The sequence below is a fragment of the Podarcis gaigeae genome, assembly GCF_964106915.1.
Source record: "Podarcis gaigeae genome assembly, chromosome: 1".
Lineage (NCBI taxonomy): Eukaryota > Metazoa > Chordata > Lepidosauria > Squamata > Lacertidae > Podarcis > Podarcis gaigeae.
Window position 1 is genome coordinate 95,768,439 of NC_139678.1, and position 13,247 is coordinate 95,781,685.

A 13,247-nucleotide genomic window follows, 5' to 3' on the forward strand; every position below is an offset into this window, starting at 1 on the left:
CCCTTGCACTGGTTTTATTTTGGCTTTATTATGCCCGTTTTATTGTGTTTTAGATTTTGCGTTTTTAAGGTGTTTAAAAATACTTTTTGTTCTTAATTTTTTAACTTACAAAGTGGGCCAGAGAACTTTTGATATTGGCTGATAAGTATCAACTTGAATCGATGGATTTATTTCAAATTCAAATTATGCCATTTTGTCTAACTTTGTTAATTTCCATCCTTAATCATAATTTAATGTGACATCATTCCAGCCACTCTCTCTATTCTGGTGCCTGTCTATTCTGGTATATTTTAATTGTGCTATCTATCTTTTTAGCTACTGATTTGGTAAGTGCCTGGAAGAGTGTTTTCACCTTACTATAAATAGGATTGAGACTATTCAAGTATTTCAGAGTATTTCAAGTATTTCAACAGGAACTTGCATTTCATCTACTGAAATTTTGCTCTTTATAGGAAGGTTTTGCTTCCTGCATAAGATAAATTTAGAACATTCCTTCACTATAGGCTTAATCTGGTTTAACTGGCATTTTCTCTTGTAAGGGAAACCTAAGGACTGTACTTCTGACAGTAGAGCCACTGACCTCTTAGGATTTTTCATGAGTTTTCAGGAGAGGTGAGAATTCAATGGGTAGCAATAACAATGAAGAGTCATGTCATGCCTTAAAGATGTAACAAATTTTATTATGGCATGTTGCTTTTATGAACTAAGAGTCCACTTCATCGGATGCACGGAGGGTCAGACATCACATATATAATTTCCTTCTTGTTCCTTCTCCCCTTTCTTCCCCTCTTGGATATTTGACTTCACTGGTTTTTAAAAGGGTATCTTTTCATTAAAACCTTCCCCACATTGGGCAACCCAAAGGTCAAGGAGAGAGAACAGAAGATCTTCAGAATTACATTCCAGCTCTATCCTTGTAGAATGGACTGTAGCCACCACAGGATCATGTTCCCTCCTAGGTAGACAACACAAGGTACCTTGCTGCTGATATTGCAGCACTGGTCTTGCTGAAATGAAAGCTGAGATGGAGGGAGTCTTTTAACATCTCTGAGTACAATTACTTTGCAAATACCGTAAGAAAATTAACAGATCTGGACCAGGATACATTTGTATTTCCAGTGGTGTAATGAATAGCTGGTGAAACATTATATATATGAAAAATATCAACTTAGAAATCACTTTCCTAAACTGTTGATGGGAATAAATAATAATCTGAACAAGGCAATCATAATTAGGTTAATTTCTGTCCTATAGCATAGCTAGGTGTCGTTATCTTAACTGTGTGTGAAGGAAAGCTTATGCCTATATAGTCATAACTCGTTCCTGTGCAGTACTAATTACTATTCCAGGACATGCTTTTGCTATTTTTAAGTGGTTTCTGTTAAAACCTATTTACCATTTCCCTTGACATGATACTGGTGTTTGATTTGAGGTGTTCATCGTTATTCTTAGACTTCTTAGAAATTCCTAATTTCTATCTTTAGAAATATTAGCTCTTCTAGACTGACTTTGGGAGGTGGGGGAGACAAGGATATTTCAAGGTTCAGGCAGAAATTCACAGCAACATCCAAAGACTTGCTCAGTACTAAATTTACAGAACAGAGTGCCTCTCTGCCACTTTCCTTAAAACTACCTTAAAACTACCAAAGCCACAGACTGCTTATTAGCAGATAAAAGGCGGGCATTCTCACAAGACACAAGCCCACTTGGGAATAAGGCCATTGACTAATCTTGATCATCGTGAGTGAATACAACTGGCCATCTTATTTCGTGATAATTATGGGGAAGTTCAAGGGATGCAGGTGGCGCTGTGGGTTAAACCACAGAGCCTAGGACTTGCCGATCAGAAGGTGTACGCCGGCTCCCTCGGCCAATAAAGCGAGATGAGCGCCGCAACCCCAGAGTCGGTCACGACTGGACCTAATGGTCAGGGGTCCCTTTACCTTTTACCTTTATGGGGAAGTTCAGCAATGCAAACAATCAAGACGAGCTTTGTGCTAGTTTTTAGTTGCCATTCCTCCTCTCCTAGTTACTGGTGCTGTAGCTATGGTGCGGAGACCTATCCCTCAATTCATACCTATACTGTTTTGTCACTTCTGCATGATGGTAGTCCACATAGGGCTATAATGCTTGTAAACCTCTTACACATTTCTTGGCAGGCTCTTCAACACTTGTGTGGAGAGGCTTATGTCCATTTCATCTAAGTAAACAAAAGTCTACCTCAGAGGAGGCACCAAAGCAATGTGCAATGAAACATCTTACACAAGACAGTAATTAAAGACTTAATAAAATAAAGGCCAAAGGACATTGAAAATATAAAAGAATGGGGAATGATGTTAACACACACTAAATGTAATCCTGGGCATGTTTGCCCTGGAAGTAATTGTCTTACCATATTTTGGTAATATGGTACCCAATTGGTTGGAATTACTCATAATGACGGCAATGAGGACTGTCTGTCATGAGAAGCCCACTCTGTTCATTTAGGTTCCTCATACTTAGAACCCTAAATCATGTGCGGAGCTTACACAAGTAGAAAAGGCTCCCAGTTTCAGAAGTTAACCCTCCAACTTGTGAAGAATGCTGGGATGGAGCTGGCTCATCCCCATTTTCTCACTCAATGCTTGAGTAAGGCCTGTGTTGAATAGGGTTTACTCCCAGGTTAAGGGTGTAACTGGAAATAGGGTATGAATAATGAATATTTGGTAGGGTTGGAGTTATGTGCATAACTGAGGACAGATCAAAGCCCTCGCTGTGAAGCAGGATAATGTTGAAGTGATTTTGGACGGTTAGCATTTTAACTACATCCAGGAATTTTCAGATTGTAAGTTAATATGATTGCAGAAGCAGAGGCTTAGGAAAACTGATACAAACCTGCACCCAACAGGTTGTCCAAGTGGACAAATCCTCACCCCAGATGTATAGGTTTGAGACAATCTTGGCTGCGAGTCCTGGAAGACCTGCTCCCAGCTTTGCAGCCTTTTTCCACCAAACTTGGGAGGGCAGGCCCCTGACTGACTCCAGCCATAAAAGCTGAGGCTGCTGAACAGACTCCTGGACTGGGGTACTGTTTAGGGGGTTTTGTTGTGGGGTTTTGTTCTTTGTATCTTTATTTCTAGATCTTATTATGGTTCAAAATGCATGTGGAAATTTTTCAATTTTGTTGTGTACTTTCAGATGTGCTTTATTTGTTTGACAACTTTTGTAATTATGTAAATCATTTCATGTTGTAAGCTCCCTTGAGCATGGTTTTAACTATTGGAAAGGTGGCATACAAATACGTAAGATGATGATGAAGATGATGATGAATATTGTACTGTCTATGTTAAACAGTAGTGGAAACATGCAGTCCAGGGACCACTATGTAACCCTTTGAATGATGCAGGCCCATTCTTGCTCTCCAGACCAGCCCTTTGATAACTGCTACCACTTCTTCATTACATGCCACTGTGTAAGGAGGGGGTAAAGAAAAGAAAATGGGTCTGCTATGTGGTGAGCCCAGGAATGGGGCTGGAAGGAGAGGAGGAGGAGATGTAGTGGTGGAGACCAGAAAAGGACAGAGAGTTGGAAGTAGGGAGAGGTGTCTGTAGTGGTCAGTTACAATTTGTGTCACTGGAAAGGGGGAAATGGAGAGGAGACAAAAACGGATAGAGGGGAGGGGATAATGGATAGAGTAGGGCTAGAGTATGTGCACATGGAGTGCCACGTAATACTGTAGTGATGAAAAATCCACCTAGTTTTGCCTCTGCTTATTGCAAGCATGCAATTCCTGAGAAATGGCCCTCTCCAAAAATGTTTTAAACCAGGATAGGAAAGGAGTGCTCTTTTAATGAACAAAGTAATCCACGATAAGCCACTTTACACATCCAAGGGTATGGATAACAAATATTTGAAACCTGTCCTGCAGAAGACGCACCAGTGACATAGCCAGATCATTATTTCCTAAATATTTTAGCAGACAAATCAAGGCTACACACAAACCTCAGGTCTTACTGGCTTGTCTTCCCACACCTTACATTGTACTTTTTATAGAGCCATACAGTTAGATATTCCTTCCAAAAATTAGAAGAGAGCTTTGCACAAGACATTAAACAAGTTAGCTTGATAGCTTTAGAGAAATGCAACTGAAAAAGAGAAAATGGAGTTGAAAGTCAAGAGAGGGTTCTCGCATTGAGCCAGCCTGTAGACCGTACATGCAGTGCGGAGGCAAGTGTTTTAGCATCCTACTCCAACCATTCATTGCAAGGACAGAGTACCTGTGGGCCTCTAGATGTTCCTGGATGACAACTCCCATCTTCTTTGATGGCAGCGGCTGATGGGAGTTGGTGTCCAATATCTGGAGATTCCCCACCCCAGATGTACAGAATGAGGTGGGAGACAGGGCATGTACACCTACAACTATGAAATCCATGTTGAGAAAAACCAAACCCTTAAGCTACCACACAGTACACTGTATATACCTCTGGTAGGGGCAACATGATGTATAATAGAATGTGAATGCCAATAGTTTGTAAAATATTTCAGGCTTATTATTGAAGCATCATTTCAGTCTCCTTCTTTGAACGCCAAGCCCTTTTAGACACGGAAGACTTATCAATTTTCTTTTTTTGATACCAGCTAAAATGTCAGCCAAAAGTGGCATCACACAATCAGATGGTCTCACTATTGACATAAGGAGTGGTATTTAATAGATTTGAAGATATGGATGTTCAGGAGAAACATAATGAACCAATCTCGCCTACAAGCACAGACAACTTCACTGAGATTGCCAAGAGTTTTACATTTACCAGGCCTCAAGCTAGAAGGTGGTTAAAAATTGCAGACAAGATTTTCTAGTTTCAGCTGGGATGTAAAGTCACAGCAGATATTACAAAATATGTACAGATAAGATAGCAGTGTGCAATGTTCTAGTATGAACATAACCTTTTTCTTTATAGACAATGGAAAAGTCAGTATTCCTAAAGTAGAGAGAAGAAAACAGATTGTTAAAATACCACTAGGTAATTAAAACTTTCAGCGAAAGCAGTAGGGACTTGAAACAATGTTTTTCTAACACCTGTGATTATCTAGTATCCTTGGAAACACTGACAGTGGCTAAGGACATTCAAAGAAGTCTATTGAGCCACATCAAGTTTCTAATGTACTGTTAATTACTGTATCATAGGTGCTTTTTACAGTGTTAGATTTGGTCACATGTGAGTTTTTGTTCACTGCTCAAACAGCCATTAAATGAACAACAAAAATGAATGTTAAGATTACCTGTAGCAGAGAGCAGCAAGATTTTATTACACAGCAGCATATTTGTACCATTGTGATATAGCAGATCTTTATGCCCACTAATTTAAGTAACAGAGTTAAGGAAACAAAGAATAGTTTTGGATTAGGTATTTTCGGCATAGACTTTGATGTTCTAGCAAACAAACTTGGTTCGGGTGTAATCACTGTTCTTCACAGACCTTACTAATAGGACATGTCAGTATTATAGAAAAACTCTATATAAGCAAAAACCAATGGAATTTTGATTTGCCTCAGGAAACAAAAGCCAATTAATAAAGTATCAGCTACCCTCTGCAACACACAACCAGTTAAGCTTTAAGTGACAGGTTTGGTCAGTAGGATCCAAATCTTGTCTGCATTTATTTGGAATACACAAGTGCAACTAAACAGAGACAGATCTTCATAAGGGTTATTCCTTTCAGCATAATAAAACCCTCTAATAACAATATATACCTTTGATTTTATGGGCAGCCTGTGCTGATCTTATCTGCCGTATTCTATAACACCACCTATTATCAGCATCATATGATGCCTTATGACAATTGTATGATGTGTTATTCACTTTCTTAAGCAGGGAAGACTGAAGTTTCACTAACAGTTTTGCTGAAGTTGCCACTGACAGCAACACACTGTTAGGACTTGTCCATAAGAATGCAGATATGTCCCAGATAACCACAAGACCTGAATGTTTGAGATTATGTCATATATAAATATTCAGGAAGCATATAGAATGTGCGCTTTCTCTCACACACATTTTCAAGCTACTTCTTTGTATCTCAAACTGACAAGTACAAAAGCTTAAGCAATGGTGTGTATACAGAGACAACTCACACAACGCAGCCTAGGGCATTCTCTGTGGTAGCCCCTAAGTCATGCACCTGTGTTGCATCAAACACCTTCATTATACAGCTTCCAATGAAGATGCATCTCTTCACCCTGACTTTTGACACTTTAGGTGTATATTTTTAGGACCCACTTTATTCTTGTGATTGTAATTTGTTTTTACTATTGTGTTTGAATGTTGTAATCCCTACCCTGGGACCTTAGCATGAAGGGCAGGTAATTAAATAATAATATATTATTTAATAAAAATTAGATGCATTTTTATACATACACAACAATCTCCTTCGAATCGTGTGTAAACCTACACGATTCCTTCCCTTCCTATTATAGGAAAATGACGAGTTTCCCATACAAAGATCTAGTTAAATCACTGTATCACTTAAGCTTGGGGTTCTCTTGCACCACATTAGGCACGCAGACCATCACATTTGTTCTCCTATACCAATTCCTAGCAATTACCTAGCACCTGAAACTCTGCTTCCATATCCACTACAGTTGTGAGATAGTCATAGCCCAAATGATCAAATGTACTAAAACAATTGAGCTTCATAATTTAGGTACACACATTTTTGATAACTGAATACTGCACAATATTGATATTTGATTAAGGCACTGGGAAATCAGTTTTTTGTTATTGTTTTTCAATGGAAATATTCAAGCTACCCATGGGCTTCTAACTAGGCAATATATCCACTGACAGTTTAGCTCCTGGTTAGGAACCTAGTACTCTCAGCCTAATTTAATGCAGTGTTGAGAAAGGGGGTGACTCAGAGCATGAGCAAGAGAAGGGTTGGTACATACACTGAGATGGGGTGGGGCAAAAATAACTACTACAAGGCAACTATGCAATGCTGCAAACTCCACATGCTTTTGAATTTGACTTCACCCAGCCAGAGCAGTCCTTGACTGATGTTTTTCTTGTGGGTCAATACCCTTTCATTAAAAAAGTCTGTAGTTAATAATTCCACCTGTTTTAAAAAAAATATTGCAGGATTAACAGAAAACTAGCATAATGTTGGGCGATAGTCAACATTAGTCATACACATAGTAACTTAAGCCCACTGATTTCAATGAGTCTGAATATGTCTTAGATATCACCCTTAAGGAACAACTTATTAGCAAAGATTCAGTACAGTACAGCCATGCCATGGCAGAACTTTCCTTTCTACTTGTACCTTATTAAGTTTTCAGATCATTGCAACAATTTTTTAAAGTGTTCCTGCCCCAGGGGGCATGCAAATATGACAAATCCACATAAAATGCATTAAGGTTGAGTATTTTTTATACACAAAATGACAGAAGAGATCAAGGTGCTGGTCTACAAGCATGAAGGCCAACGGGTAACTCTTTAGATGCTGAAGTTTAGGGACTCTGCCTAAAAAATTGTTCATAGTTTCCTCTTAGCTGACAGCTTTCTTGGGAGAAGCAAGAAACAACCGTTACTGAGGAATCCTGGTTGTTTAAATAGTTTGCATTATGAATAATCTTATATTGAGCATCTGTATGCAACATTTTATTAGTTGTAAAATTATCTTATTGTTTTGCAAAGCTGATTCCACTGTCATCCTTTACTACTGGTATGCAACACATAGGAGATTCACATCAGTATTCATTAAACTACATTTCAGTAGAAGAAATCCACACATCTTCGCTGGTAGACTTGAAAATACAATAAAAGTGTTCAAACCAATGGAATAGCTTTCTAGAACATATGCAGAAATGCTATTCAAGTAGTTCATTGCACCTGTGTTTAGTAGAGATTATATTTGGTAGTTACCTGAGCAGAAGGCACTTCACATTTCTCCTTGGCCTTCTTTCCCTCTGCAGTCACTGTGGCTCTTGGAAAGCCTATCCAGTGAGTCTGGGGCCCTCTGAACAGTGTGGAGTATGTTGTATGAGGTGGCAGTGGGACAAATGGAAATCACCTGAGAAGGGAGCTCTGCTTGTGCAAAGTATCCTTCACCTGATTTCTGGTGATTCTCTCTCACACCACAGCCATGTATCCCGTGGAGACTCATGCTGCAGGAAGGGCATGTGTGATTTTCATATATTCCACCTTCCTCTGCAACTCCCAGAACCACCTCCCATGCTGTTGCAGGAGGTCTCCTATCTAAGCAGAACAGCTTTTAAGGGAACACAGGTGTTGCAAATGAAAAGTTATACTAATGAAATTTGCCTTCCCCACCTGCCATGAAGTGACTGTCTCATCAGCAGAAATCAGGCTCTGTGATGCCTGGATCCAACACTAACAGAAATTTCAAAACTCTTTAAAAATCCAATTTAATTTTTTGGGAACATTCCAATTTTTCAATCTCCCTTTTCACTCAGGATCCATGGCCTCAAGTTGATCAAAAGGTGAATGAGTGGGACTAAAACTAAATTGGCAATACACTGATCAGCAGCTACGTTTACTCCACAAAGGCCAACGTATTTTGCTCTAAATATTTGTATAGTCAGCCATGCCATACCAGCTCCTTGTTAGATAATAGTATATACAGAAGCCGTATAATTCACCCCCTGGATTCTGCAGTAGCAAATCAACAATACCCCCAAAATGCAGCAGCATTATTTACCAAAACATAATGAGAAAATGTTAATGAAAGCTAAATTTTTATAAATTGCATATGCACTTCTGTATGCTGTTGAATAGAAACTAAAATCACAGAAACATGCACCACTTTCATATTTGTGTCACAATACCTGTTCCATTTCCGTCTCCTTAAAATTACTGATTTAATAACTGCCATGGCAAACTAGAAAGAGAGACCTTCAAACGATCAAGCAATGAGACTGAAAGGCCTCAGACAAACATTAAAAAGAATTTTTGTGTCTTTATTGGAATGGTGGAATACACCTATTTTGATAACTTGAATATTTGGTTGTAATTAGAAATGACACTACAGAACTGCAATACTGGTCCAACAGTCTTGTCTTTACTTCCCCCCGCCCCCAAAAGCAAGAAATAGAATGAAAATGCACCGAGTAATCAGAAAGCACTAGCAGGCATTGGTTAATCCAAGATTCTAGCTCCTTAGTTCCAAAAGCACTTGCCAAGTTGCATTGTGTGTGGAACCCAAGTTTTAGGATTGGTCATAATTTGAAGTTACTAGAGATTCACATGATTAAGCTTCATGTGGGCATTATTATTATTTTTATTCATCTCAAATTGGTCACTGGTATTTCTCTTGTCAAATATTACATTTCTTTCATTCACTGATATTTTTCTCAACGTATAAAAAAGTATGAAATATAAACAAGCTCTCTCATTGTACACGTGTAAGAGTACAATTGAAGAATTATAGAGCTGACTATCTACACACCATCAAATCCCATCAAATCTTGGATATTCCATTAATATACAAAATATCAGGGCACAGAAAGAACAAAAACCCACTTCTTTTGTTTTGTTTACGCACAGGATCAAATATTCAATCGAAAGGAAAAAAAACACTTGGAATCATTTTGGCTTCCCACTACATCTGCATGTTGAGACACTTATTAAAATATTCCTGTTTAATTGTGTTTGGTCTTTTTTTTTCTTATTTTCAAGTCATGTTTTGTTATCTTAATAACGGCCATCCAGACAAACATGTATTGAGAAAGACCCTCCATCTCCCATCCTCCCTAGATCCAGCTCATGGCAGGTCGGATTTAAGACATAACTCCAAAAACTGGGTTGTGACGACAGATGCTAGGACCAATTTCTTCATAATCTTTTTTGGTGTGGCATACTTGGTAGAACTCAGGCTGGGGGAAAAAGAAGATAAAAGGGAATATTTTCACTAAAAATATATTTTTGACACTTTTAGGTTAAACTTGTGATATATTAAAACTTGTTATTAAAGCACCTGTCTCAGTTTTGTGCCTGTATTATAGCTTATGTAACACAAGACAACACTGCCTTAAAAAGATGTTTCTGAAAAAAATTAAGAACAGATAAACAATAGACAGTGTGAAAAACTCTTCCCCCATGCATTTACATTTTTCAAGGAAGCTCCTCATAAGTTACAAACATTTTGGAAAGTCTATTTATAAAAGGTTCCAGGCAGTATCCCCCCCCCCCCCCATACCATGGATAAAGTGGAAAACAGTGATAGTGAATACAGGTCAAAATATATGTGAGAAAAGTTCTCTTCAGATTTCTTTTTCCTTTTGTCAACTTACCGTGGAAGCCAACATTGATCCTCCAAACCAGACAGCATATCTTTGCATATGGTGTGTGATAACTTGTACATCAATAGGTTTGGGCTACAAGAGAAAATAAAATCAGTACAAAGTACTGTTTTAAATAAAATGTCATTACAAACACTTCTTTTTTTCTCTGGCTGTAGCAAAACCCCAATTTTAAGAATATTTAACCATCAGGCAAAACAGTTTTTAATCAAATTCTCTCAAATGCACTAATCTGAATAGGTTTCAATATATATATGTTTTCTCAGCGCAGTGGAAGGGAACATGACTTTGCATGCAGAAGGTCCCATGTCCCAGCCCCAATATTTTTATCTAAAATGATTGGGTCATATGTGATAAGAAAACCCTCTGCCTGAAACCCTGGGAAATCATTGTCAGCCATTAACGTTCTCTATATTACAAGTGTGAACTTTTCCCTTTCTCCCAAAAATGCTACGAGATACTTCTTGTGGGTTTACATGGTTGAAAACAGGCAGAACCTAGAAATCACTTACTCCCCAGGTACTAAAGTCATAAAAAACACCTCAATATATTTCTCCCTTCTCTCACAGAAGCCACTATAACATGCCTCTTGCCATTTCCAATCTGTTGTGCCAGAGGGAAAGTACAGGACAGTAAAGTTGAAGTGGTCAGGCCAGTAAAGCACTCAGATCCTGCTTTCAGGCTGGTTGGCCACTGTGAGAACAGGATGCTGAACCAGTTGGGCCACGGGCCTGATCTCTCAGGCTCTTCTTAGGTAACAAAAGGTAGTTTCCAATATAAGCACTTATTCACCAACCAAAAACAATACACAGTACTGAAAGCAGTTCTATAATTTAATAAGCCTCATGTTGCCAGCAGACTTTAAATAAATGCTTTTTATTATTTTTCTGAGGAAGCTGGCAAATTCTATTTGTTATCCATCTGTTGCAATAAACACTGAAACAGGAGTATCCACTCTCCACAAAGGTGGCAACAGCTGCTTCTCCAAAACCACTACTAGTTTTCAAGATCACGGACAGGATAAGTGCCTGTAGCCATAAAAATGAAACCTTCACAAATGTGGAGAGTACCGTATATACTCGAGTATAAATTGACCCAAATACAGTGGTACCTCAGGTTAAGTACTTAATTTGTCCCGGAGGTCCGTTCTTAACCTGAAACTGTTCTTAACCTGAAGTACCACTTTAGCTAATGGGGCCTCCTGCTGCCGCTGTGCTGCCAGAGCACAATTTCTGTTCTCACCCTGAAGCAAAGTTCTTAACCAGAGGTACTATTTCTGGGTTAGCGGAGTCTGTAACCTGAAGTGTCTGTAACCCGAGGTACCACTGTATAAGCCAAGGCACCTAATTTTAGCACAAAAAACTGGAAAAACCTATTGACTCGAGTATAAGCAGGTTCACCACAACACAAACTGGTGGTGGCGGCAGCGGCAGAAGAAGAACAAGCAGCCCAGAAGGGCTCCTTTCGGGTCGCTCGTCCCTCCGCCGCCCGCTTCACTCAAGTATAAGCCAAGGGGGGCTTTTTCAGCATAAAAAATGTGCTGAAAAAGTCGGCTTATACTTGAGTATATACGGTAATTAAAGATGAGGAGATTGATACAGTTCAAAATGAGGATGACACAATTTAATGGCTTTCTTATTGGATTCCATTTAGAGATGTGATGTAAACTAGCACGACAAACTACACATACAAATGAAACGTCTTAACTAAAGAAACAAACCTTCAGTCTGCCACCACTCAGTTCCTCGCTGAGTTTCAGTCTGGCATCAACAGTTCTTTTCAAGTCTCGTTGTAAACGGCGACCAAAGTCCCTGAACATTGTGGAGCCTCCAGAGAGGACAATATTCTAAATTGTACACACAAAAGTTGTATTACTTAACAACACTGGATGTTAGGAATCAGTTTCTGAAAATAAGGAGTGAAGGCAGCTGTAATGACCACAAAACAGTCACAGCAAGGAACAGGACCATGCTTGAGCCATACATGCTCAATTTAAGAGACTGAGACAAATTATTTCACAAATAGGAATTTTACAGATAGCCTGAGAATTTTATGGCTTTACAATCAGTGTTAAGCTGAGCACCCCATGAAAGAAAGGCTAGATTACAAAATACCACAGATGTTTAGATACTTAAAGTGCACTTTCATCTAGAAATTTATTAAATAACTTGTTTAATAAGTTTGTTCTGAGTCAGCCCAATTTTAAAAGCTATGCAACACAACAAACGTCCCTAAATGATCATGCCAAAATTCATTCCACTCTTCTTCCACTCAAAACCTCCTCCAGAGGGTCTTCCAACCAGAGAGTGGGAGGGGAAAGAGAAGTTCTGTTACACAAGCAACACAATAGTGGACTAATAGTGGAACAGCGGCAGGGGATACAACCTAACCCTTTCATATTTTGTTTCTAGTTATAGTTTAACAATATATTTCATTCCATTAATTCCATTATTTACAATATCCACTTGAATATACATTAGTGAAGGGCTCATCAGGATAAATGTGCACATGCTTAGCACACAGGTCTAAGTTCAGGGTCTAAGTTCAGTCCTTGGCACCTTCTGGTAAAGCTGGAGAAGACTCTCAACCCAAACCACGGTGGTCCAGCATGCGGCCCTCAAGGTCTTTTTTGGTGGCCCTCGGCAACATTTGATGCCCACCCAGCCCTCGCACTGCCTTCTCAAAGATGGGTGAGGCTTTGGGCTTGGGAATGGATGTATCAGGGCTCTGACATAGTCCCAGAGTTCTCCAGCCTGCTTCCTAAAGCATAGTTAGTGCTTTCCCAGCTTTCGAGAAGGAGGTGGGAGGTCTCTAGGACGCTGGCAGAGCCTCACGTCTCCCTTACCCAGCTTTGGGAAGGCAGTACGAGGACTGGAGAGGGGGCACTAACCTTTAGCCTTGTTCCCCAACCCCTGTGTGACATGGCAGTGTGCAGTCTGGGGGTTCCATGTCTA

At 39.3% G+C, this 13,247-nt stretch overlaps 1 protein-coding gene and 1 long non-coding RNA gene across 3 annotated transcripts in view; one reads left to right on the forward strand and one right to left on the reverse strand.

The window, feature by feature from the left end:
• The first annotated feature begins 194 nt into the window (after window positions 1-194).
• On the forward strand, window positions 195-9,163 carry LOC310834073. The gene is made up of 2 exons (XR_014559084.1): window positions 195-1,787; window positions 1,964-9,163. It is a non-coding gene; the product is annotated as an uncharacterized lncRNA (long non-coding RNA).
• ACTR3 (actin related protein 3) overlaps window positions 8,932-13,247 on the reverse strand; it is a 35,179-nt gene continuing 30,863 nt past the window's right edge. For both annotated transcript variants that reach the window (XM_083712122.1, XM_083712123.1), the window contains exons 10-12: window positions 12,014-12,139; window positions 10,285-10,368; window positions 8,932-9,867 (exon numbers count right to left, since the gene is read on the reverse strand). In XM_083712122.1, coding sequence (XP_083568248.1) covers window positions 9,772-9,867; window positions 10,285-10,368; window positions 12,014-12,139 — 306 coding nt within the window. In that variant the 3' untranslated portion in view covers window positions 8,932-9,771. The remainder of the gene's footprint in view (window positions 9,868-10,284; window positions 10,369-12,013; window positions 12,140-13,247) is intronic.